This window comes from Bos mutus, chromosome 7 (genome assembly GCF_027580195.1).
Source record: "Bos mutus isolate GX-2022 chromosome 7, NWIPB_WYAK_1.1, whole genome shotgun sequence".
In the NCBI taxonomy this organism is placed as follows: Eukaryota; Metazoa; Chordata; class Mammalia; order Artiodactyla; family Bovidae; genus Bos; species Bos mutus.
In genome coordinates, this window is record NC_091623.1 from 58367405 (window position 1) to 58392114 (window position 24710).

A 24710-nucleotide genomic window follows, 5' to 3' on the forward strand; every position below is an offset into this window, starting at 1 on the left:
GAAGTCACAGATCCTCTCCTTTAAAAAAAAGACCCTCCACTGTTGGGCCCCAGTGGTGGGCAGGGGCAGTAGAGGTGGTCCAACCTCTGAGACGCCCTCCGTCTTTTTTTCCCACAGTCCCAAGTAGCGGCACCAACGGGGTCAGCATCCCAGCAGACTGCACGGGGGCAGCAACATCAGCCTTACCTGACAACCCAGCCCAGAGAAGTCCATCTGATGAGACGCCAGCACTTGAGGTCTGTCCTCGACGGGGCAGGGAGCGTGCCACATGTGAGGCCTCTCGGGGTATAGCTGAGCACGTGGGCTCTAAGCCACTTTGGGCCGTGTCTGAGCTGGCCTGTATTCAGGCTGCCTGATTTGCCCAGAGGGATCCTTGGGTAACCCCAGCTGACTGGCCAAGTCGCCAGGCTGCCAGGACCCCATGCTTGGTTCTGAGGGAAATGGACCACGAGCAGGGCTGTGCCGCTAAGGGGGCCTGCGGCCCTCCACGGAAAGCTGTCTCCTCACCCTCTCACACAGCCAAGCAGCTCCTAGGGATTCGTACACACGCTCTGCTTCTGGTGGCAGAAGTGTGCCTGGGTGTTGGCTCAGAAATCGTTTTTTAGAAAAGAAGACGAGTTCTGGGATTCTATAGGCCAGATGTATTTCCCGGTAGCATTGCACAGCATCTGGAAAATACAGGACATTTAACGAAGAGCCTGCATTTGTGGTTGGCAAGTCGGACCTGAAACTCGAGCTGCAGTCACACATAACCCGAGGGTCCACGTGCAGAGACCACTTGCACCCATGTGTTTATTTCCACTCCATCCATTTGGGCAGATACAATGCTGCCTGGGCTTCTCCACCTCCCTGCCCACGCCCCCTACCCCCACCGGATGTTGAGGCTCAAATGGGGAAAATGAGCATGTGCAATTCAGTCTTCATACGTCCCTGAGCCCCCCACCCTCCAACCACAGTTGGCAGAATTGGAAGAGGAATCGTTCCCATAGCCTACAGCTTCTCAGAAACTGGTGGCCAGGGTCTCCAGGGCAGTGAGCTTGAGGAAGACCCAGAAATGACCCCAGCCCACCCATCCTACTCCCCACCATCCTTCACCAGCATCCCCAGTGACAAGGGCACTGCCCAGAGCTTGCCCCATCCTAGGTGGTCTCCCCAGCACCCCCCCACCCAAGGGCCTGCACCACAGGATTCATGCTGAGCAGATGCAGGGGCATGAGACAGCTCATCTTGCATCCTAGGGCTGCGGTGTTCCTGCTTCTCAGCTATCCTGTTTGCTTGTTTTAACCAGGAGAAGTCCCAGAGAAATGAGTCTAGCAATGCTTCCGAGGAGGAGAACTGTGAGAAGAAAGAGCAGGGGCCCAGCAGGCATTCGTGTTTGGGCAGAACTTGAGGGACAGAGTGAAGGTAGGTGGTTGGAGAGCCCGGTGAGCTGGGGACTAGTGAAGCAACCTGCCTGTGCCTCCCCCAGCTTCATTTTCCCAGAGATGGGGAGCAGGGCTGTGTCCAGGGTGGTACCATGCTGCGCTGCTGGCCGCACGCCACCCCCACCCCTGATGTGGAGCTCGGCAGGGCTCCCAGCAGCCAGCCCCCTCATGCTCCAGGAACAAGGTCAGGGAGGTGACTGAGCCCTGACAGCTGATGTTTTTACAGCGAAGGAACGAGCAGAATGTTAGTATCTGATGCTTTCAACGTCTCCAGAGACTCTTATCCTTACTGAAGAGTTTCTCAGCACTGGCAGTGTTTAGACTGGATCCTTCTTAGGCTGTTCCCCAGTGCCGCCCTCTGGATGCCTTTCCCTGCCAGTGCTGACCAAGGGAAGCATTCCCACTAGTGCTGACCATCCCCCGAGGGCTACATCACCCCCAGTGAAAGCTGCCGCCGTTTGTTTTCAAGTAGGACAGCTGGGACATCACTTTGTTCTCTCCCCAGAAGGCAGCAGGCTCTGCCCCTCCTGGCTGCCCCCAGCTGTGTTGGTCTGCTCTGGGAGCTTTGAGTCGGGGGTGGGGAGCTTGTGGCCATGGCAGGGACTCTCAGTTGGGGACCGCGCTCTCTGGTCCTCTGGGAGACCTGTCCCAGCCCTGGGTGCAGAAGGTCCCTCTGCACCATGGACATCAGCTCATCTGGCAGGAGCTCCTGGAGGCTGGGTCTGGGGACACCAGTCATTGTCACAACTGGAGAGTAGATGCCACTGATGCTAAGTAGGTGGAGGCCAGAGATGCTGACCAACACACTGCAGTGCCCAGGAGGCCCCTCCCCACTCGGAACCATCTAGGTGCGGGGTCAGTGATGTGGAGGGTGGGGAGCCCTGAAATGAGGAGACCAGAGTCTGGGGTGCAGGGAAGGTGTCCAGCCGAACTAGCTGCTTCCTTTGGTGCCCACTGTCCAGCAGAAGCACGGATGCCCCCAGAGACACAGAAGTAGGTGTTGATGTTGCACAGCTTCAGGCAAAATAACGAGTCCTTTGGCAGCTGCTCCCTTCCTGGAGCAGGAAGCAGGAAAAGAGAGACCTGGGCCTTCAGGTCGAGTCTTCCATGCTGCCTTGAGATTGGGGTGGGGCAGCGTCTCATGGAGGCCCCTGGGTCTCAGGGCCACATCCCGGCTTCTGCATGGGGAGTGACTTGAGGTGTGGTTTCTTAACCCCTCTGAGCCTCTGCTTCCTCTTTCAGAACATGGTCGCTAACACCCACCTCACAGTGTTCCCAGGAGAATTGCATTGGAGTATGTGTTTAACCAGGGCAGCACGACAGTTAGCTTAAAAGAAGCCTCGAGAAATGAGGCTTCTGTTTATGATGAACCCTTTAAAATATGAAATTTGTACATGATCTATGATCTCTTGGTACAGAAGCATTGGTGGAAAATGCCAACAGGTTGCCAGCCTGAGTTTTTTTTAAACAGAAGAGAAAAGGCTGCCCAGCACCTCATGGGCTGTTTTTACATCTTAACTGTAACCCCCAGGACGCATGCATGTAGATGGAGCTGTGTGTCACACAGGGCATGTACAGATGGGCTGAGCTGCTGAGGCCCTGAACATGCCATCCCCTGAGCAGTGTTTCCTCTCATTTCCCAGTTGATCAATGAGAACACTGAAGTGGCAGACATGGAGAACGCCGGACACCCCAGTTCAGAGACGCCAGCTGCGACCAACTACTTCCTTCAGTACATCAGCTCCAGGTGTGCGCCTCGGGCTGGTGCCTAGCCTTGCTCGGGGAAGCCTCTGCCTCAGGGGGCCCACGGTCACCCGCTGTCCCTGGACCAGCCCAGTCCTTCCTCGGGAGGGTGGGGGGCCCAGGCAGCCAAACTCCAGTCACCTCCAGCCCTCCTTCCCTACTTGGTGGAGGTGTGGAGGGTCCAGGATTGGGGGCCAGGGCGGGAGGCACTGCAGTGGACAGCTGAGGCAGGACTGCAGTCCTGTGGGGTTGTCCAGCCCATCCTGGGAGTGACCTCTGTCACCAGGTGCTGGATCCGGGCTCCCTGTTGGCGCTGCTGGCGGGGGCGTTCACCCGCAGCCAGGCTGCTGGGGTGTCTGGGGAGGAAGGCACACCCTGCCTGGGAGTCGGGCCAGCAGGGCAGGCACCGTGCAGACGCCAGCCTCCAAGAGGCCTGGCGGGAACAGTGACCTGCTGTTCAGCAGCCGGGCCCCCAGTTAGTGGAGCACATCAGTTATTTTAAGATATGTTTTATGCACCTCAGTGTTTCCCACATTGGGAGGCGTGTGCAGCCTATGATGTCTTAATCTGGATGAAGTGTGACGGCCATAGCAGCGGCCATTTGCCGAGAGCTCCCCAAGGGCCATCGTTTGTCACCCCCCCGCAGCCTGGTAGGAGGTGTCACCTCCTTGGTGTGGGGCCGGGGGAAGGGCCCAGAGAGCTGCAGCACGTCTCGGGGGCATGTCTTCGGGGAGTGGGCAGATGGCCCTTGCACTCCGCCTCTCTGTGGTGCCCTCCTATGGGGGTGGGGGAATGGGCGTCCGCTGTGTCACACAGTGACTGAGCAGTTGGTGCCAGGCAACTGGAGCCAAGGCTTCCTGTCTGCCTCTTGGTGGGGCCCAGCCCAGAGCCTGTGGGGGCCTGCCCCTGGCGAGGCAGACCGGCCCACTTGGCCTTGCGGGGCCTCGGCTGCTTTCCTCTCCACCCGTGCGCATTGTGTGTGCGGGCGTGCACGCCGCTGGCCCTGTGCCCCTGCTGCCCACACTCACTCAGAGTGCGTCTCCTCTGCAGTTTGGAGAACGCAACCAACAGTGCCGACGCCGCCAGCAGCAAATTTGTGTTTGGCCAGAACATGAGTGAGCGCGTGCTGGTGAGTGACCCGGTGAGGACGATCCTTGGGGCCCAGAGACTTTCAGAGCCACCCGCAGGTCACAGGGGCACGGGGGTGTGCCTGCTGTGTCATGTCCTGTGACATTAGAGTGCTGTCTTTTGCTGAGTAACAGAAAGAAGACCCAACTCAGACTCAGCCTAAACAGCGTGCAGGGGCAGGAGGGACAGACCTGGCGGCCCAGGGAGGCTGTGCAGGAGCCTGGGTTGCGCTTCCTGTCATTACTCATCTCAGAGCAGGGTGGGGACAGCTGTCGGCCAGAGCACTCAGCTGTGTGCTGCTGGGATCACCACGAGCCACCTCTGACGCCAGGGGAGGGTGGCCCCACCCGGACTGTGAGGCCACAGCACGGAGAGGGTGGTAGGGATGGCAGCCTCGGACAGGCCCCCACAGTGTCCCCTGCACCCATAACACACAGCACCCTCGGGTCGTCTTCTGGCCCAGGATGGGCTTCTAGAATTGTCACCTGCTTCCTTATTTTTTTCCTTTTATTCCCCCAACCATACATTCCCACCCCCGTTGTGTCCATTTGTGAGGGTGGCTCAGGTGCTGTCGGGGGCTCACCTGACTCCTGGCACCTTGGTCTCTGTGTTTATTATGCTGAGGAACTCTCTGCTTCTTTTCTTGAGTATCAGTAGTGTCCTTTTTCGATTACAATGAAGTAGTCAAAGAATTGCCTCACAGACCAAGGTGACCAGGTGGCCTGTGGTCAGTTGGTGGCCCCCGCCTCCGGGTGATGCCACAGAGGCTCCAGAGGCAGTTCACATACAACGTCCAGGATAGGCCTGTGTCTAGGGTGTCGTCTGAGGATGCTCGGTGAGCGCTGAGTGGAGAGGGACTGGGTCTGGGCAGGTCCCCAGGCTCCAAGAGGGAAGCTGGCCGAGAGAAACCCTCTGCCCAGAAGAGAACGTGCCAAGAGCCACCTCCCAGCAGAGGGGCCTCCTGTCCGCAGCGGTCAGCCCACTGGGACCACCTCCCCACATACCCACCTTCTTCTGTATACCTTCACTGCCCACAGAGCCCGCCCAAGTTAAATGAACTCAGCTCAGATGCCAACAGAGAAAACACAGCGGCAGAGTCCGGATCTGAGTCCTCGTCCCAGGAAGCCACTCCTGAGAAAGGTAGGCCTTGGTCCTGTCCAGGAGGGTGGCCAGGGACACTGTGAACCCCAGCCCTGGGTGCTGGCATCCAGTTAGCAGAAGGGGGCTTGGCCAGCTTAGGACAGCCAGGCCCAGGCACTGCCTGGTGACCCAGAATGGGATGAGGTGTCTGTCCCCAACCGAGGCAGCTGAGGGGGTGCTCTTCAGCACCCTCAGAGGTCTCGCTATCTTCTGTTCTCCCCGGAGCCAGGAGAGTGGGAACTGGAGCTGTGCTGGCCGCTCCCGGCAGAGTCACAGGGTGCATTAGCAGGGTCCCCTGTGGGCCAAGGTGTGGCTCCCAGAGGCACTGGCCCCCTTGGGGTGTCCCATGAGGTACACCATCCCCCCCAACCAAGTCAGTAGTCAATGTCGTCTAGCTAATCACATTGCAGAGTCCCTGGCCGAGTCGGCAGCCGCCTACACCAAGGCGACGGCGCGGAAGTGCCTGCTAGAGAAGGTGGAGGTCATCACCGGGGAGGAGGCCGAGAGCAACGTGCTGCAGGTGAGTGCCTACCTGCTTGTGGTGCCGGGCGCTAGAGCCACACGGCCTGTCTCAGGACAAGTTACAGACCTGAAACAGACACTTGTTCCTGCCGCCCCTTAGCAGCTGTGACTGTCTTGTCCCAGTGTCCTCCTCTTAGCCCAGACTTCACGGCCCTCCTGCCACGTCCCCACGGTCCTCCCCTCCTGGGACAGCAGGTCCAGGGCGGTAGGGCTCCATCTGCCCTTCATCCTTCCCCACGTACCCGAGTGTGTGTCTGTAAACCACAAACATGTGGCATTGGGGAGTTTTCTGTGGTACTGCTTATCCCTACTCAGATTCATTTTACTGTCAAGAGATGTTGACTTACGAAGATCTACGGACTTCTCTCTGTAAAGGGTCGCTTACGGTCTCTGTTGCACTTTTTTAAACATAAAACAGCTTTGATGAGATACAGTGCACATACTATGAAATTCACCTTTTTTAAAGTGTACAGTTCAGTGGGTTTTAGCACATTCAGAGAGTTGTACAAATGTCATCACTACTTTAGAACATTTTTGCCCCCAAAAAAGAAGCCTTATGCCCTTTGCCCTTCAGCAGTGATTTCCCCATCCCCCTCTCCCCCAGCCCCTGGCGACCACGAATCCTCTCTTTCTCTCTGTGGACGTGCCTGTTCTGGGTGTTTCGTGTCAGCAGACTCATACTGGGTTGTCTCTGGGGTTCGTCCCTGTTGGAGCATGTGTCAGAGCCTCGTTCTTCATGACTGAATGACTCTCCCCTGTACAAATGGACCACGGTTGCTCATCCCATCCCCTGTTGGTGGACGCCTGCTTTGTTTCCACCCTGGGGGGATTAAGAATGATGCCCATGGACACTCACGTACAGCTTTCTCGGTGCACGCCTGCTTCACTCTTCTTGGGTAGATACTTACAAGTGGGATTTCTGGGCTGTGTGATAACTCCATGTTTAACACTTTAAAGGGCAGTTTTCCACAGCCGCTGCACCAGTTCCCATTCCCATCAGCAAGGTGTGAGGGTTCTGCTTTCTCCACATCCTCCAACACCTGTTTCATCTGTCCTTTGGTTACAACCATCCTAGTGAGTGTGAAGTGGTATCACATTGTGGATTTTTTTTATTTTTATCTTTTTATTTACTTGGCCGTGTCAGGTCTTAGCTGCCCTATAACATGTAGGATCTTAGTTCCCCCACCAGGGGTGAGCCCGTGTCCCCTGTGCTGGAAGACAGATTCTTAACCACAGGACCACCAGAGAAGTCCCCCACATTGTGGTTTTGATTTGCATTTCCATAGTGATTTTTTTTTAATACTCTTCTGAAAATGTAAAATCCATTTGAGCTTGAAAGCAGGACAGAAAAGTGGCCAAGGCCAGATGTGTCCCCCGGGCCGTAGTTTGTTGAGCCTGGCGGTTCATGCATGCTCGCCTTGTGTTGCAGATCCAATGTAAGCTGTTTGTCTTTGACAAGACCTCGCAGTCGTGGGTGGAGAGAGGCCGGGGGCTGCTCAGACTTAACGACATGGCATCAACTGACGACGGGACGTTGCAGTCCCGACTAGGTGAGCTGTGGCCGGGTTCCCATGGAGGGCCTGGGGGATTCGGGGCCCCCGACGTGTGTCCATGGCCAGCCCTCAACCTGGGGGACCCATCCCACCCAGCCCAGAGGCTCCCACTACCAGTCCTTCTCTGATTCTCTTTCTGACTGTGAAAATAGATAAAAAGATTCAGCAGTTTTTGAACTTATTTTTCGATAATAAAAGTGCCAGTTGTTTTATGGTAGGAAAACAAAGAAATCAAACATCAGCTAAAATTTCTTTATGAAAAAGGGAAATCCCTGCTGAGAACGTTTTGGTAGGTCTGTTCCTGCTCTGTGGCCCTTTTCTAAGGAAGTGGGGCGATCCTGTCTTGCTCTCTTCACTCTCTTTAGTGAGCGTGTTCCTTTGTTGTTGCATTTGCCTTAAAACATGACTTAAAAAGTTCTTGAAAAACTTCCCATTAATATTCCACCGACTGAATAGCCGTTTCCCTTTTGATGGACATTTGGGTTCTTAATTTTTCTTGGCTCATAAATAATGTTTCTTGTACCATTTTTTACATGAATTTTATTCCTGGAAGTATGATTATTACAAAAAGTATGTGTGTGAGTGTGTTTGCATATGTGTGAGACACGTGTACTCATCTTTTTCTTTTTGTAAGTTACCCTCCCAAATTAAAAGTTGTCGTCCGGCCTTTACAGAAGTGTCGATCCCTGGCCCAGGTGTAGCTCGCTGTGTCCTTTCAAAGGTGTTTTTATGTGCTTGGGCTCAGAATTGGAACAGAAATGGAAATGGCCCTCCTGTTTGGGCACAGGTCTTTTCACCCCTGCCTGTAGACATCCCTTTATTTCTTTTTCAATGTTTCTAATGGAAACGTGCAAGCAGAGGGCAGAGAGGGCACAGGATTTCAAGATCCCAGCTCATGGCTTTTCCCCTGGTCGTCAGCCTGTGACCAGCCTCCTTGCAGCCATGCCCTCCCCTCCTCGTTGAGGTCCTTTCTGGCCATGCCCTCCTTTCACCCCACACAACCTTTGACCCTTGGCACAGACCTTCTCTCAGAGCTCACCTTGAGGGGTGGGGTGGGGGGCATCTGGGTTGGGGTGACCACATCTAACCTGCCCCAGGTTTTCAAGGTTGGGGCGTAGACGGGGTTGGGGCTGGGTAGGCCAGGACAGGTCAAGCAGGACGACGTTGACCTTGGGCTGGCTGTGGGTGGAACTCAGGTCTCACCTGCGTTTCCTGGAGGAAGGGTCTGTCCCAGCTTCTCTCTACTGCGTGCTGTCCTCAGCCACTCCTGAGGGACGCTCTGAGCAGCAGTCAGCCCCAGCACTTCCTCCTAGTGTTCAGCTCCTCCTCACGGGACAGGAGCTGGACCTTGGCCTGTGGGTGGTGACAGTCAGGGGGTGTCAGCTTCATGTGCCATGTCCCCAGTGTGCAGCCCACCCCCATGCAGCATGCCCCCTGCTGCCCCCTAACTAGCCCCTTTCCTGGGAAGCCCCGTCCAGGTACCACCTCCACCCCCTGCACGCACTTCAGTGGCGGGGGTGCCAGGGCTGCTGCTCGGCAGATGGGCAGGGGCGAGGCTGTCGTGGGATTCCTCCCTGGGATGTTGACTTGCCTGCAGGTGTGTCTGTTTTCCTGGGGTTGGGCGGGGGCGGGCAGGACTGACGTCCTCACTGGTTGCAGTGATGCGGACCCAGGGCAGCCTGCGACTGATCCTCAACACCAAGCTGTGGGCCCAGATGCAGATGGACAAGGCCAGCGAGAAGAGCATCCGCATCACGGCCATGGACACTGAGGACCAGGGCGTGAAGGTCTTCCTGATCTCGGTGAGCAGCCCCGGGTAGAGGCCAGGCAGCTGCCAGACACAAGCAGCCAGCTCCACGTCCAGCACTGGGTGCCCTGCACGGGGGCCTGGCCAGGGAGAGCGGGAGGCCTCCAGGGTCGGGAGGGCTGGCCTGGTTGTGGGCTCTGTGACCCCTTGGGAGGACAAGCCCTGCGCCCGCCGGAGCTTCTGTTTCCTGCCCTTGAGTTTGTTGAGGAGGGAGGTCAGGCTCCCCACTCCGAGTCCTGGAGTTGACTGAGGAGGGGTCTCCCCTCTGCCCCCAGGCCAGCTCCAAGGACACAGGCCAGCTGTACGCGGCCCTGCACCACCGCATCCTGGCCCTGCGTAGTCGCGTGGAGCAGGAGCAGGAGGCCAAGGCACCGGCCCCTGAACCTGGGACCGCCCCATCCAACGAGGACGACAGTGATGACGACGATGTGCTGACCCCGTCGGGGGCCCCCACAGGCGGTGAGTCGGGTGTCCCAGGGTGGCCCGGGGTGGGGGCTCTGTCCCAGGCAAGGACCTGACGGCAAGGCCACCGCTTCCCACAGGCGCCGGCGATGAAGGCGATGGGCAGACAGCCGGGAGCACATAGCGCCAGGAGCCAGCCGCCGCGAGCCTGCTGCTTTGTCCGTCTGTCTGCCCGCCCGCCCCTCCCCCGGCAGCATCGAGGCACGGGGCTCGGGAACCACACTCCCCGCTGGGTTGGCCACAGTCTGGATCCGCACGTCCCGTTCAGAAGCAGACTCGGGAACTGCCTGAATGTGGTTTGGGACACGAACCTCATCATATTGATGAGCAAAACGAAAAAGAACATTTCTTCCCTCCCCACCTTGAATTGAAATGGCACATTAAGACTTGTCACGGCTTCTCACTGGGACTGGGACACCTCGTTTCTTCACCCTGCCCTCCGTGCCGCCGGCTTCCCTGCCGCCTGCCCAGGCCGCTGGGCCGTCTCACAGTGTAACACTGGGCCTGCTGGACCGTCTGTTACCACCATCTTTACCTCCCGCCCCCATGTTCTGACTTGGGGGTTTTATTTTTAGATCTTTTCTCCCCCCAAGGCTTTGTGTTGGTTTCCTAGGTCGAGCAAGGCACTTCTGTGTGTTGAGCAGGCGTGGCTGCGTTGTGGGCTGCACCCTGGCTCCCCCTGTGACCCCAGTCCCCATGCTGGGGGCGCTCAGGACTGCTCGAGAGCCAGCCCCATGGGTTCCCCACCTGGGATTCCTCCAGGCTGAGTCGTGGGGTGTGGACAGGTTGGGCCCTGGGCCTAGAGAGCTTGTCTAGAAAAGGGTCACTGGATGTTGTGGGGGGCGCTCCATCCTCCTGTCTGTGCCCGTGACGTGGGTCACGCAGCCTCGGGTACGTGGGTACAAGCCTGCTTCCTGCTCTTGGCCATTCTTCCCTCTCCAGGCCCTGGACGGCTCTGCCCCCAGCACTGTTGAGGGCTGGGGGCTTCTGAGAGGGGAACCCTGGTGGGGCTTCGAGGAGGGGGCAGCAAGCAGAGCAGTTTCAGACAGCAGGCAGAACCCATGCTCGCAGCACACACAGGAGCGCGCCCTCTGCTTGCCCCACCCCGGAGCGTGGCCAAGAGCAGCGGGGCGCTGCCTCCCCCCACATCAGAGCTCCAGGGGTTCACAAGAACCCTCCCGCCCGCCCTGACAGGCTGAGGAGGGGGCCGTCTGAGCCACGCCACCCGCACCTCAGGGTGGCCCTGCAGCCGCGCCTGAGCCACGGGACATCACCAAAGGCCCCCCAGCAGATCCGGTCACACTTCTCTGCTTTAAGCCTTAGTCAACTAGTGACAAGTAAAACCAGATAATGCCCACGTGTTTTGGAACATTTATGTAAGATTGTCATATGAAATGTATTTGGGAACTACATTAAAACTTTTAACTAAAACGCTGGCCTCCTGCGTGCCCCAGGGGCCTCAGGAAGCTGGACGACCTGACCAGGAAGCAGCCTGGCCTGCCCACAGGGTGGTGGCCTCTGCACACCTGGGCAGATGACCCAGAACGGCTGCCTTCCGAGATTCACAGCGGCCGGCTTCACACAAGAGCTGTCCGCTTCCCCATCAGGTGCGGCTTGGCTTCCCGGGGACCCACAGGGAGGGGTAGGGGTGCTGGCAGGCAGGGTTCACTGAGCAGGGATGGGAGGAGGTTTGGGATCAGCATGATGTGGACAAGGGCCTTTCCCCCTGGAGTCCTGAGCCAGTGACCCATCAGGGGAATCGGTGGCCAAGCAGTACACCCGGAGACCTGGTCCAGCCGGTTCTGTGGCCTCGGTCTGGCTACACTCCTACCCACCCCTACTCCAGGGCTGCTCAGCTCCAAGCCCAGATGAGAGGGGCCCTGGCTCCAGGGTGCCGGCTGCATGGGGGTACACGGCTCACAGCCGCCAGGCGCTGGTCATCATGGCCACAAACTCCTCATCTGTATCCACGGAGGCGCTCACACCACTGTAGTAGTCCTGGAACTCAGCCAGCGTGACCTGGGGGCAGACAGGTGGTCAGGGGGGGTCTGGAGGTGTGGGCGAGGGACCGGGGTATGCATGCACCCACCTGCCCGTCCTTCTCGGAGGAGTCGAAGTTGTCCAGGAAGTGGCGGAGCACCTGCTCTTCAGTCCACTCCCCGCTCCGCACCTTTGGGTGAGTGCGGCCGCTGTATACCCCCCGGAGATCATCCACAGTCACCACGCCATCACCACTGCGGTCCAGCTTGGCAAACGCAGCTGTGACGACCGCCTCCCGGGCCTGGGACATGGGGGGCTGGGGAGGGTGTGGTGGTGACTGGGGGGTACGAAGCGCAGAGGCTCCCATTGGTCTCCACGCTGACACAGACAAGCCCGGGAGAGTGCGGCACCCCAGTGGGAGGAAGGGACACTGCTGCACCCCCTGCTTACCCGCAGCGCTCGCAGGAACTCCTCCAGGTCCAACGTCCCGCTGCCGTCGCGGTCCCAGCGCCTGCACACGCCCTCCATCTCAGCTGTGTCCAGCACCAGCCCCAGCTCAGCCAGGCCCCGCTGGAGCTCCCCCACATCCAGGGACCGGCTCCCATCCTGGTCCAGGCGGCGAAAAAATCTGGGGGGCAGGGGTGTGGGGTTTGAAAAGATCCATGGGACTGGGGGTCGGGGAGATGTGAGAGGTAAGCTCACCTGGCCACACCCTGGATGCCTGAGGCCCCTCGGGACAGGCACTGGGCTCGGAGCTTCTCCATGGTGGTGTCCACAGTATCCATGCTGGCTCCGGGCTCTCTGGGTGGCTGGACAGGCTAGAGATCTGGGGCTCCTGCTCAGCCACCAGGCTACAGACTGGCTGCCTTGATCTGTCCTGGAGTCCAGGTGGCTGCTCTGCCTGCCTCCTGCCCGTTCTGCCCAGGGCTGGCAGTGCGTCCTGCCAGGCAGGGCTGTTGCTAGGGGACAGGGCTCTGGAGACCGGGAGGGGCCCCCGCTGTAACTCTCTCTGTGCCAGGGCCGTGTGGCCACAAGCACAGCCCTGCGGGGGCATATGAAAGGCCAAGGAGGACAGCCCAGCACTGTTGCTGTCAGCACTGCCCAACCACTGTCCCGCCTGCTCTCTCCCAGCCCTGGGAGAGAGCCAGACCCAGGTTAGGAGGAGGGTGGAGGGAGTTGGGGAGGAGCGCTTCGTTCCCAGCCCTTGAGGGACCAGTGTCCCAGATGAGGGGAGGCCAGGCCCAATTCCTATGCGAACCCTCCCCTCTCTGGGCTTCACCAGCCCCCAGCCCCTTTCCACAGGGCTGCAGCTGAAGCTGCTAAGGAATTCAAGTTTAAAGACTCAAGATGGCCCAGGCCCACATCCAACAGGAGCTGCTCAGACCAGTGCTGGCTGAGCCAGTCCTGTAAACATCAATGTTGAGTTGGACGAAGCAATTCTCAGTAGTTAATTATGGCCAGTCGTGGTATTTTTGTCAACATGGGTCTTTTGGGGGTTGGTTTCCAGTTCTCAGACATCACTTGGTGGGCTTGCTCATGACAAGCCGCTTATCTGGCCAGAGAAGGACCCCTGGCCCCCTGACTTCCATAATCCAAGAGGAACCAAGACCACCGGCAGAGAAGGCCTGCCATCAGACTGGACATCTGGCCAACTGAGCCTCATATCAGCAGGCTAAGATCGAAGATGATAATGGATTTTCCAGGACTTAAAATGCAGGCCCCTGTTTGGGGAACCCCTGCCCACCCACAGAGACCCAGAGATCATCAGAAGCTTTTCAAAGCTTGGGAGTTGCACACAGCACAATGGTATTGTCAGAAGTTGCTGCTCCCAACTGAAGCCAAACCGTGGATCACAAGCAACCTGTCACTGTGATTCACACCACAGTGGATGCACCACCATCGACTGTTAGGAGAAACTGCAGTGACATCCTGCTGCAGACGTTCTCGTGACTCGCTGCAGTCCAACATTCTCTGTGTAGGCACAAAAAATAGCTCCATTGTGTGCTTTCATGAGGATTAGAAATGTCAGGGGTTTTTTTCTATAAAGAAATGTAAAATGTAATCACAATTATTGTAGCTCTGGGCATCTCTGCATCTTTGAATCAGAATCTCAACAATAAAAAATTGGGGGGACTTTGGTTGGTCCAGTGGTTAAGAATCTGCCTTCCAGTGCAGGGGACACAGGTTCAGTCCCTAGTTGGGGAACTAAGATCCCACATGCTATGGGGCAACTAAGCTTCTGTGTCACCACAAAGAACCCACATGCCACGACTAAGACCTGACACAGCCAAATAAATGGTTTTTTTTTTAATTAACTTTACTTAAAAAAAATTGAAAATGGCGAGGGCCCTCCAAACCCAGAGGCCCTTTCACTTTACCTCTCTGAGGCTCACTTTGCATAGCTATAAAATGGGGCAATGCCTGTGTGCATAGGTGGCTTAAGAGACAGAACGGTATGTACAGAGTGCTTGGCACAAGCTCCCACCCAGTGGGGCCCCACCCTGGACCCAGGAGCAGCACAGCAGCCACCTCTCCAGCCCCCACAGTAGGAAGAAAGGAGGAGGGGCCAATGGTGCCATGAAAGCATTTGGTTTATTCTTGGGCGTAGACAGGCCCTAGCCTGCCTTCCCCTTGTACAAACAGCACCCCCCTTATTCGTCCAGAGGAGAAAACGGGGCCATTGTTACCACACTGAGGGGTCGCTGTGCGACGCCAGGAGGCACCCTCCCAGGGCGGAGGACGGATGCTGAGCTTTCTGGGCTGAAAGGGGCTATGCCCCGCAGTGGTTCCTGGGGTGGGGATTCCCTGAGTCAGGAGGCAGGAAACGGCTGTCATAGTCCCAGGCCAGGCACTTGGGCTGGGCAGAGAAAGGCACAGGGCTCCCTGTTCTGATAAAAAAGCAAAGTGCCTCAAATATCTCAGGCCAACAAGGGCAGCATACAAATAAGGAGTGAAAAAATAGATTCTCTGGGGGTTAGAAAAAGGAGCCAGCTGGTGCTACGAAAGGAAAGCTGCTGGGGACCTCATGAGATGTGCTGGGTCCCAGGAACCTACCCTCATGCAGCTTCCACTCCAATGGTAAAAATTTACATACAGGAAGTAAAATGGGGCAATGGGGGGAGGTGGAATGGGGAAGAATGACTTCTGATAAGGCAGTCATGGAAGCCCTCTCAGAGGAGGTGACGTTTGAGTAAAGACCTGAGTGAGCAGGAGCCAGTCATGTGGCATCTGGGGGAAGAGCATTCTAGGCAGAGGAAACAGCCAATGTAAAGACCCCGAGGCAGGATGCTATCAAGAGAAGGTTATGGGATGCCTGAGTCTGCCTGGGCAGTGAAGCCTGGTTGCCAGCATATCGGCACATCCCACCTGCACACTCCTTCCTGGGTTGAGAGGAGGATAGAATTAGGGGGGAAAATATGTAAGTATAACCAATGCAAAACAGCCTGAGGCTTGAGGTTCACAATTCTGGACTGAGATGAATAAGGCTTTAGGATGAAGAATGCTTCCGGAGGAACAAAAACCGGGGCAGGGGAGAAAAGAGGGAGAGACTCAAATCACATGGCACTTGATGCCATCCACCTCCGCCAGAAAAAGAGAGGTCTCTAACTCAGATGTTTCAGGGGCCAGACATCCGGCCTTGAGAGATGAGGGGGTGAATGGAAACTTGCCCTTGCTAAAGAGGGTGTCCTGGACTCAGATCTAGACGTACAGCCCAGCCAGAAGCCAGAAATCCAGATTCGTGTGTAAGCGCGACCAGTTCTCCAACAAGGGTGATTGATTCAGTTTTGCTTTTGAAAAGAAAAAAGAGAAACTGGCTGAGTTCATCTGCATCTGGCCTGCAGGCCACCCATATGAAACCTATGCTTTTTTAACAGGTTCTGACGCTGAGGATAATGGCTCTTCCAAGGGGTCCTCTCTGGGATATGTTAACCCTAAGGATACCCAGGCAGTAGAAGAAGTCCCCACTGGAGTCCTCTTTCTCCATTCCGGAACCTGCTCTCTGGGACTCACACAGTGGTCCCAAACACTGCGGGCTCGAGCTGGTCGCTGCCCTCTTCCTCCCCAGTACTGTTGGCAAGGGGTGAGCTGGGCCCACCAGGGAGTAAGTCACTGGCCGGCAGGGGCCCCAGGCTCTCGGCCTCAGCCAGGGTAGCCAGCAGCCCAGCCAGGGGCGGCCGGCGGCGGCAGAGATCCTGCAGCAGCTCAGCCCGGGGCTGCAACTGCCCGATGAGCTTGTCCCTCTGGCGCACGGCAGCCTGCAGACTCTGAACAGCAGCCTCGGAGGTCAGCAGCTGCTCCCGGAGGGCGGCAATCTCACTGGCAGGAAGGCAAGACGGAACCATTATGGTACCCGGCCACCAGAGGTTCTCTTCCCTCTGCTCCCAACCTCCATCCCCAGATGCATAGATTGAATCCCTACGCCGTGATAGTATTTGGAGAAGGGGGCCTTGAGAGGTACAGAAAGTTTACATGGTGTAATGAAGGGTTTCCTTTTAAGAAGAGATACCAAAGAGCTTGCGCGCTCGCTCGCTCTCTCTCTCTCTCTCTCTCTCTCTCTGTCTCTGTCTCTATGCTTTGTGAAGACACAGTGAGAAGATGACTGTTGGCAAGCTCGGAAGAGGACGCTCACCAGAACTGAATCATTGCCTTGATTTTGAACTTCCCGGCCTCCAGAACTGTGAGGAATCATTTGATGTTGTTTAAAACACCCAGTGTGTGGTATTCTGTAATGGCAACCTCAGCAGACTAACACACTCCCTCATTCACACCCTAGCAGTTCCCTTGTCCCCTTCCCTCTTTGCCTATTTGCTGTTCAGCTTAGATGGCTCCTCCTTCAAGAAGCCTTCCCTCTGGGCCCTCCTAGAACCGTGTTGCCCTCCATCATACACAAGAATACTGTGAGTAGGTTGAATACTGGAGTGGGTTGCCACTTCCTTCTCCAGCCATCATACACACACATCCCAATCACCCTGTGTTGTAACTGCCTGACCGTGTGCTTGAGGGCAGGGCTGAACAGGTCTTACTGATGTGCCCTAATGACCAGCACAGGGCCTGGCACATGGTAGAGTGCTCAGTAAAGATGAAGTAACAAGTCCAACCAGCTCTGAATTGTTTCCCACCAGGTCCTCAGAAACACTTTCTTCCCTGGGCCCTTGTCTCATCCCTTTGAATCCTCAGCTAGAAAGACTATTCAAAACTGCTGATATAATCCCATCCTCCCAAGAACCTGCCATGGCTCCAATACCTACATCAGGCTGCTGGTGGTCCCTGTACCACTCAGGACCAGCCAGTTTTGCCTAGTGGTAAAATGGACCCTGTTAAGTTGGATAGCCACACCCAAGTGACATCTCTCAACTTTATATAGTGATAATTCAAGTATTTTTGTGTTTGTTTTTCCAGTCCCACCAGTAGTCCAGCTCTACGTGAATGCCCACGTCTCCCCTACCAGTATTCCTTTCCTATCTCGGATCTGCCTCTGCCCAACTCCTCCGAGAAGTCCACCTGCCGGGTCCCAAGATTCACCGGTCTTTGGCGCGTCCCAGCTCGTCTAAAGCGGCGCTCAATTGCTGGTCGTGGCGGGCCAGGCGCTCGGCCTGGGCGCGCACCATGCACTCGGCTGCCTCCAGCCGCGCCTCCAGTTCCGCCGCGCGCCGGTGAACGGCAGCCAGGTGTGCGTTAGCCTCGCGGATTTGCAGGGGCGGCGGCGCTGACATGGCCCCTGCAGAGGACCAGGCCTGGACACGCCCATGGGCGGCCCGGAACCGGCCCTGGACACGCCCCCGGAGGGCCACACCTCCGAGGGTCCCGTCAAGACTTCGGCGTGATTGGCCGGGTTCACCGCCAGGCTCCGCCCTCCAGGGCTGGGTCTAGTACTCAAACCCGAACGCCCCCACTGGTTCCGGCAACTGGAAACTCCTCCCCTGAGCCCCGACTAACTCCAAGATTGGCCAAGGTCTTAACAAACCCCGGGCCCAGGTTGGCCTTGTCCTCCGGTGGCCAGCTCAGGCTCTGGCAACAGGATTGGTCATTCTCTCGAGGCAGGCCCCGCCCTCCTCAGAATCTAAAGCGCCAAGCTGGTCGGCCCCACAAGTCTGACCACGCCCCTGGAACCCGTTACGCTTCTATCATTGGCCGTTCACGCCCCTTAGGCAATTGTACAGCTCTTGATTGGTCCAGTCCCCTTCAGGTTATGTTTGGGATTCTGGACGCACACCCAGTGGATGGTCATTCTTCATCCCGCCCAGGGGTTGGACTACAAACCGGGCCCAGACCCCGTCCTGCTAAGAATCCAAGCACTGGGAGTGGACACTTTCTCGTTAAGCCCCTGAGCCTGAGTCATTGGAAGGACTGACGCCGAAGCTGACGCTCCAATATTTGGCTACCTGATGCGAAGAACAGACTCATTGGAAAAGACCCTGATGCTGGGAAAGATAGGGGGGTAGGAGAAGAGGGGGGCGACAGAGGACATGAATCTGAACAAACTCCGGGAGATAGTGGAGGACAGGGTAGCCTGGCGTGCTACAGTCCATGGGGTGGCAAAAGGTCGGACACAAGTTAGCTGCTGAACAGTAATCCTGTGCCTGACCACGCCCCCAAATAGTAGCAGGCAGTTGCTGCTGCTGCTGCTGCTAAGTCGCTTCAGTCGTGTCCGACCCTGTACGACCCCATAGACGGCAGCCCACCAGGCTCCCCCGTCCCTGGGACTCTCCAGGCAAGAACAGTGGAGTGGGTTGCCATTTCCTTCTCCAATGCATGAAAGTGAAAAGTGAAAGTGAAGTCGCTCAGTCGTGTCCGACCCTCAGCGACCCCATAGGCTGCAGCCTACCAGGCTCCTCCGTCCATGGGATTTTCCAGGCAAGAGTACTGGAGTGGGGTGCCATTGCCTTCTCCGGCCTTCTCCGTTAACTAGGCTTAAAACTGGCCATTGGGCGTGACCACACCTCCCCACAGATACTGGCGCTGGGAGTGGCCACATCCCTCCGTGTTCCCGCCCCATAATGACGTCTCGCTCCAGTAGAGTTTGGCTCCGCGGTCTCCTCTCTGCCCTGTGGATAGGCTTAGTACCTTTGATAGTACCGCCCCTAGTTAGGTCCTACGTCTCGGGGTTCACACTATTCTTGACCCAGGATCTTCTGACCTGAAATAACGACAACTGCTTTCACTGATCCTGGTCAGTTTCCCCCTTCAGAAATCGGCCAGTGGTGCACGTGTTCTTCCTTTACTCCCATCCCGACTCCAGGACTTGAGCGCAACCCGTGTTCACGTACGTGGCGCTCAATAAAGTTGCTCACTTGTTGCTGTCCCGCCCGCGCTAGAGGCTGCGCGCGCCGCCCAGGAAGTCTCGCGAGAGTCAGGGGCGTCCGTCCTTGGCCGCAGGAGCAGCCGAGTGGTAAGGTGCAGGACCAAGGCTGTGCTGTCATGGCTAAGACGGTTCTTCGCCAGTACTGGGACATCCCCGAAGGCACCGAATGCCACCGCAAGACCTACGCCACCACCAGTATCGGTGGTGCAGCTGGTGAGCACCGGCCGAGTCCCCAGGGTATAGGGCGCAGGGAGGCCGTCAGATCACTGGGGACTGCCCGAGGGCTTTCTGCAGGGGCTGCGGACCTCACGCGGTGGCAGTAGTCGTCGTCGGGGCATGTGGGGTGGCCTTGGGACGCTGGCGGGGCTGTCGTACTAGATAGACTTTGTGGGATTGTCGGACTAACGCAGAGGGAGCAGAGAGATAACAGGGTCCGAGAGGGTCCCATGAGGGCTGAGAATCTCGCGGAGTGGGTACATGGTCTTCTTTGGAGTGTCTGAGCCGGCCATGGGGACCCCTGGTGTGAGATAGACGTTGCGAGGAGAGGCGGGGGAGCTAGCAGGGTTCCTGGGCCCTGGGAGGTTGTGATACCTGTGACAAGCTGATCACTGGGGTAGTCAAAATCCCTGGGTGCTGGGTGTTTGTGGCGTCTGCTTGAATGGAGTGTGGAGGAGCTTGTTGGAGGGTGTTTGAGGGGTTGCAGGTGGAAACCTTTGACAGAGGCATTATGTCCTGTGGTCATGGAGAGACTCGGATTTGGGGGGCGGTCACTGATTTCCAGGAGCCCTGCAAGGGGGCCTGTGGGTCTTCCCACACATGCTCCTCTGTCCTCCCACACCTCCTCCCTTCTTCCATCCCTGCCTCCGCTCAGCACTCTACAGCGAGAATTCACACTTGAGTTCTCTGGGATGGTGAGCCCCTTTGAAGGCAGGGGACCAGGCTCTAACCCAGCCCAGCACATTGTGAGCACACAGGAACTGGGTGATGGAATGAGCGAGGGAAGGAAGGCAAGGTAGTAACTAGGAACGAATGAATGACTTTACAAATGAGTGAATGAAGGTACAGTGACAGTGAGTGAATGAATGTGAGAACTGAATGAATGAATGTGCATTCATTCATTCATGTGAAGTGTCTGGAAGTCACTTCAGAAGACTGATGGGGAGCCAGGAGCTGGCAGAGGGGCTGAGGAGGGGGTCTTTTGAGGGGGTGACAGGAACCTATGGAAGGGGCCAAGTCAGTGGAGACCCTCGAGTGCTGAGGGGGTGGGTGGTGGTGGCTATAGTATCTGAGGAGTTAAGTGGGCCGGGGGAGCTGGCTGGCATGTCATCTACTAAATGATTGTTGTTGGGGGGACGGACACTCCTTGACCTTGGGATAATCCAGTGGCTTCCAGGTCATCCCTTCTCAGTTAAACGACTTCTGAGGGCTCATAGGATGCTGGGGTGCCTTCTGTGCCCGATGTGGCCTGGCAACTCGGTGTCCCTCGGCCAGGGTCGCAGGCATGTGGTATGTATGTGTTAGTCATTTAGTCATGTCTGACTCTTTGTGACCCCATGGACTGTAGCCCGCCAGGCTCCTCTGTCCATGGGATTCTCCAGTCAAGAATACTGGAACGGATTGCCATTTCCTTCTCCAGGGGATCTTACTGACCCAAGGATTGAACCCAGATCTCCTGCATTGCAGGCAGATTCTTTACTATCTGAGATATAAGGAAAGCAGACATGTGGGGGTAGGATCAATAAGGTTCTCCCCCAGGACTCACTGCAGTTTGGGGGCTGTCACTGAACCTTGTCTGTGGTTCCTCTTCAAAGGGTCGTCCAGAGATCATGCATCCCCAGGTTCCAGACAGGATGGGGAGCTGCTCTGATTAAGTCTTTACAAGCTGGGGTGGGGGTGGGGGCTTCGTATGAGAGAATAACTGAGGAAGGGGGCTTGCTGGGACAGTGCGGGCAGGGGGAGCCCCAGACTCTGGCCCGCTCCCTCCTTCCCAGCCTTCAGCCTCTGAGGAGTGCGGGGACACTAGGGTTCAGCGTGGGATGGGGAAGGACTGGACCTGGGCAGCCCCCAAGTGGGCACCTGGCGTACGGGTGTCCTCTGTATATGCAGCTCCTCTCCCCTCATCCCTGGGCCTCGGCTTGCCCGTCTGGGAAATGGGTCGGCCGTCTTGGCCCTCCTCGGAGTTGCTCCCAAGGTTACTGCCCCTGTCCGCCGTGACAAATCCCCCACAGCTCTTGTGGGCTGAACCTCAGCAGGGCTGGAGGGCTGCTGCTCAGCTGGGAAGGTCGTGGTGGGGGAGTGTAGCACGCCAGCTGCTGGGTCTGCAGAAGCTGGGCACTTGGAGACTGGGCGGGGCCCACGTCCCTGGGGCATCAGTGAAGGTGGTTGGCCTTCAGATCCTCCGGTCTTCCAGGCTGCTCTGCCGGGTGGGTGGCACCAAGGTAGTCTCTCTGCCTGTCTGAGGGCCCCCCTCCCCCACCCCAACAAAGCAATAAGAGGGGACTGAGCCCATCAGGCCTGAGGAAGGAGAGGGGGTGGGTGCCCTGTCACCCGGCAGGAGGTGGTTCTGTTTTGTCTGGGACGGGCTGGCCCCAGGAGGTCTGTGCTGGCAGCTGGGCCCCACTGGGAGTCTGTCTGGAGAGGAGGGGTGCAGGTCAGCTGGACGGTGGGGAGCCCTGTATTGGGCTGTTCTGGTGACAGGGAGCCAGCCAGGTAGGTCTGCGCATCCACCAAAGAGGGTCTGGCTGAGGAGGCTGACACACGGAGCGGGTCGGCATTGGCTCAGCATACCCCAGGGTGGGGCCTTGGGCCTGGCTGCCCACCAGGGCCCCTCACACGTGAAAACCAACATCAGGGGCAGGTCATCTGGGGCAACGGTGGAGTTGGAAGAGCTTACCAGAGTGGTGAGGCTGAGCCAGCCCGGGTGAGGGTCGGGTCTGGGAGTGGCAAGAAGAGGCGTCAGGAGCCCTGGGCCCTGCAGCAGGGACAGAGCTTTGCTGGAAGTAGGGAGCAGGGCTGGGGTGCTGGTCCAGCCACCGAGGCCCTGGCCCACCCTCAGCGGGGGCTGTGTTCTGGTGCCCTGTGGGGTGGGCTGGATGAGGGGGGTGAGAGCCCAGGCCTTGGAGCAGGAGAGCCAGGTTAGATCCCAGCTCATCGACTGTGGGACCCCAGGTGAGCCCTGTAACAGCCGCTTCCTGGCCCACCCTGGCCCAAGCCACCTTGGTGGTTGCCGTGGGAATGCAAGGAGCCGGCGCTGTGGACTGGGGAGGGGCCTGCCCCCTCCAGGGCCCAGGGCTGACTTGCCTGGCCGCCTTTCTGTCCCTCTCTGTCTGCAGGCCTCGTTGTCTCTGCCTACAGCGTTGCCCTCAAAACCCCGACCTCCTTCTTGGAGGGAGTGGCAAGGACGGGACGGTACACATTCACCGCAGGTGAGCAAGCCTGCATGACGTCTGGGCTTCTCCTCAGGGGCCCTTCCAGCACCGGTCTGGACCCCTGACTCAGACCAGGGCCCGTCCTGCCCCACCTGCCCCCACAGCCGCCATCGGAGCCATATTTGGCCTCACCTCCTGCATTAGCGCCCAGGTCCGCGAGAAGCCCGATGACCCTCTCAACTACCTCATCGGAGGCTGTGCCGGAGGCTTGATCCTGGGAGCGCGCAGTGAGTGAGCCCTGCGCCCCTGACCTCTGCTAACCCTCCTCCCTCTGCCCATCATGGGTGGGTGTGCATAATGTACATCTGGCGGGGGAGAGGGCAGCGCCCGCAAGAGGTCCCGCGCCTCTGAGTCTCAGCTGCCAGCTAGTTTAGCACTGCTTAGGCGCCTACTGCACGTCCACCTCGCTACACCCTCCTGCCCCCATGGCTCAGCGTGGCCTGCATGGACTTGCTGTCTTCCCACCCTGCCCTCGCTGCCTTGCTCTCTCTGCTGCAGCTCCACGTCCTCCTCGCTGTTCCTCCAGCACCCTGAGGCCTTGGCATGGCTGTGCCCTCTGCCAGAACACCCTTCCCCCCGAGAAGTCAGCACAGCTGCCCCTCACTGTCCCAACCCGCTACATACATCTGGGCCCCCGCCTGCCCTCGCTTATGTCTCTCTCCCTCTGCCGTGTCTTGTCAGAGAACACAGGGTCACTGCCCGTCAGGGGGAGCAGTCGGGGCTGGCTTGGAGCTGCTGACACCCAGGGTCCCACAGGGAAGCAGCTGTCACCATCCCCACCTTCCAGATGGGGGCACTGAGGCCCCAAGGAGATGAGGTGGCCCGAGGTCACCCACATGGAGAAGAGCATGTCTCCCCTGTGAGAGGCCAGGCCCCAGGCCAGCCTGGTACGGCAGAGCTGCCTGGAATAGGAAGCAGACACCGTTCTTCCTGCCTCCCATAGCCTGGCGGGTGGGGGCGGCCGGCCAAGGGAGAAATGGAGGCCACACGCAGATAAACACCCCATCCCGCTGGCTGGAGTGTTCTGTGGAAGGTTCCAGCCGGGCAGAGAGGGAGGGTGCCACGCCCTCCTGGCCTTTGCTGGGAGACCTTGGCTGAGATCCGGCTTTGACCTGCGCCCCTGAGCCTGCAACGGGGTGTGTGAGCCCAGCGCTCAGCAGGCAGAACCCCCTTCCCAGGGCACCTCTCAAGCCGCAGGCATCTTGCGTTCTCCGCCTCATGGACCACAGGGCAGACTTGGCCAGGACTGAGACCTGCCAGCGGTCTTGGTCCCCTCACGCGCCCGCGCCTGAAAGCCTGGACTCCCGCCTCCCACCTCAGTTTCCACACGCCCACCTTCAAAGGCAGAGGCCCCAGGGCTCCATCCCTAAGGAGCATGTGGTCCAGCCCTGGCCGCCTGAGCTTGGAGGGAGGGCTGTCCTCAGGTGGTGCTCAGGGTGGGCGTAGGCGAGCCTCGCTCCCCGCGTGCTGTCTGATGCCAGTCTTTCCTCCCCTGCAGCCCGCAGCTATGGGATCGGAGCTGCTGCCTGTGCGTACATGGGCTTGACGGCCGCACTGGTCAAGATGGGCCAGCTGGAGGGCTGGCAGGTGTTTGCAGAACCCAAGGTGTGAGCCCCGTTGGCGCCTCCTGGGACCTCGGGCAGGTTGAAACTCTTCTAAAAATAATAAATCCTGTGTATATTTGTGTGCATCTCTTCTCCTCTGTCATTCTCCAGGGTGAAGCCCTGTCCAGGTGACAGAGGCTGGGTGACAGGCCAGGGCGGCTCAGGGCGGACGTGGGAGGGAGTGAGGAAGCAGCAGGAGATAAGGCGTCTGGGTCTGTGCCTGAAGGTGCAGGCTCGGCGCCAGCTGGGCCCCTGTGTGGGAGCAGGTGTCAGGCAGAGGTCGCAGGGCCTCAGCCAGTTCTCTGCGAATGGCCTTGGGGACTGACAGTGAGGGGGTTGGGGGGGACTGGGCCCCGCAGCCCACAGCCCTTCCTGTGGCCCCCCTGCAGCTCGCAGGCCAGCCCCTCTCTGGGCCTTCCCCCAAAGCCAACAGCATGTGGAAAACACGCCCAGGCCCCATGCACGGCCCATTTCCAAATTCCTGGGCACTGGAGCGGAGAGCCCCAGACAGCCTGGCCCCCAAGCCCCGTCCCCATCAGGTGGGACAGGTGGGTGACGGGCCACCGGGAGCCTGCAGGGCAGGGGCCCTCGTCGCCAGCGCGAGAAGAGGGACTCA

General features: G+C 58.2%; 4 protein-coding genes across 4 annotated transcripts in view; 2 read left to right on the forward strand and 2 right to left on the reverse strand.

Annotated features, from left to right (window-relative positions):
• Positions 1–11210, forward strand: part of RANBP3 (RAN binding protein 3) — a 50896-nt gene extending 39686 nt beyond the window's left edge. Inside the window, 11 exon segments of the mRNA XM_070373846.1 lie at positions 118–236; positions 1289–1349; positions 1352–1404; positions 3068–3171; positions 4218–4296; positions 5333–5435; positions 5846–5955; positions 7387–7507; positions 9170–9312; positions 9593–9776; positions 9860–11210. Coding sequence (XP_070229947.1) covers positions 118–236; positions 1289–1349; positions 1352–1404; positions 3068–3171; positions 4218–4296; positions 5333–5435; positions 5846–5955; positions 7387–7507; positions 9170–9312; positions 9593–9776; positions 9860–9903 — 1121 coding nt within the window. The 3' untranslated portion in view covers positions 9904–11210.
• CAPS (calcyphosine) lies at positions 11139–14191 on the reverse strand. The gene is made up of 4 exons (XM_005901733.3): positions 12462–14191; positions 12210–12387; positions 11869–12075; positions 11139–11798 (listed from the first exon to the last, which is right to left on the reverse strand). Exons 1-4 carry the CDS (start codon positions 12542–12544, stop codon positions 11697–11699), a joined length of 570 nt encoding a protein of 189 aa, XP_005901795.1. The 5' UTR covers positions 12545–14191; the 3' UTR covers positions 11139–11696.
• Positions 14192–14332: 141 nt separating this feature from the next.
• VMAC (vimentin type intermediate filament associated coiled-coil protein) lies at positions 14333–18502 on the reverse strand. Its single transcript, XM_005901731.3, has 2 exons — positions 17283–18502; positions 14333–16076 (listed from the first exon to the last, which is right to left on the reverse strand). Exons 1-2 carry the CDS (start codon positions 17471–17473, stop codon positions 15767–15769), a joined length of 501 nt encoding a protein of 166 aa, XP_005901793.1. The 5' UTR covers positions 17474–18502; the 3' UTR covers positions 14333–15766.
• Positions 18503–19094: 592 nt separating this feature from the next.
• Positions 19095–24180, forward strand: NDUFA11 (NADH:ubiquinone oxidoreductase subunit A11). Its single transcript, XM_005901730.3, has 4 exons — positions 19095–19275; positions 22395–22487; positions 22595–22717; positions 23989–24180. Exons 1-4 carry the CDS (start codon positions 19179–19181, stop codon positions 24099–24101), a joined length of 426 nt encoding a protein of 141 aa, XP_005901792.1. The 5' UTR covers positions 19095–19178; the 3' UTR covers positions 24102–24180.
• The last annotated feature ends 530 nt before the right edge of the window (positions 24181–24710 follow it).

Bases quoted from the DNA above. Each gene is read 5' to 3' on its own strand.
- CAPS (XM_005901733.3), bottom strand. From the start codon at position 12,544: ATGGATACTGTGGACACCACCATGGAGAAGCTCCGAGCCCAGTGCCTG. The intron at 12,388-12,461 runs GTGAGCTTACCT...CCTGCCCCCCAG, and splicing joins GGCATCCAGGGTGTGGCCAG to ATTTTTTCGCCGCCTGGACC. The intron at 12,076-12,209 runs GTAAGCAGGGGG...CACCCTCCCCAG, and splicing joins AGTTCCTGCGAGCGCTGCGG to CCCCCCATGTCCCAGGCCCG.
- VMAC (XM_005901731.3), bottom strand. From the start codon at position 17,473: ATGTCAGCGCCGCCGCCCCTGCAAATCCGCGAGGCTAACGCACACCTG. The intron at 16,077-17,282 runs GTGAATCTTGGG...CCTTCCTGCCAG, and splicing joins CTGGGACGCGCCAAAGACCG to TGAGATTGCCGCCCTCCGGG.
- NDUFA11 (XM_005901730.3), top strand. From the start codon at position 19,179: ATGGCTAAGACGGTTCTTCGCCAGTACTGGGACATCCCCGAAGGCACC. The intron at 19,276-22,394 runs GTGAGCACCGGC...CTCTGTCTGCAG, and splicing joins CAGTATCGGTGGTGCAGCTG to GCCTCGTTGTCTCTGCCTAC. The intron at 22,488-22,594 runs GTGAGCAAGCCT...CTGCCCCCACAG, and splicing joins ACGGTACACATTCACCGCAG to CCGCCATCGGAGCCATATTT.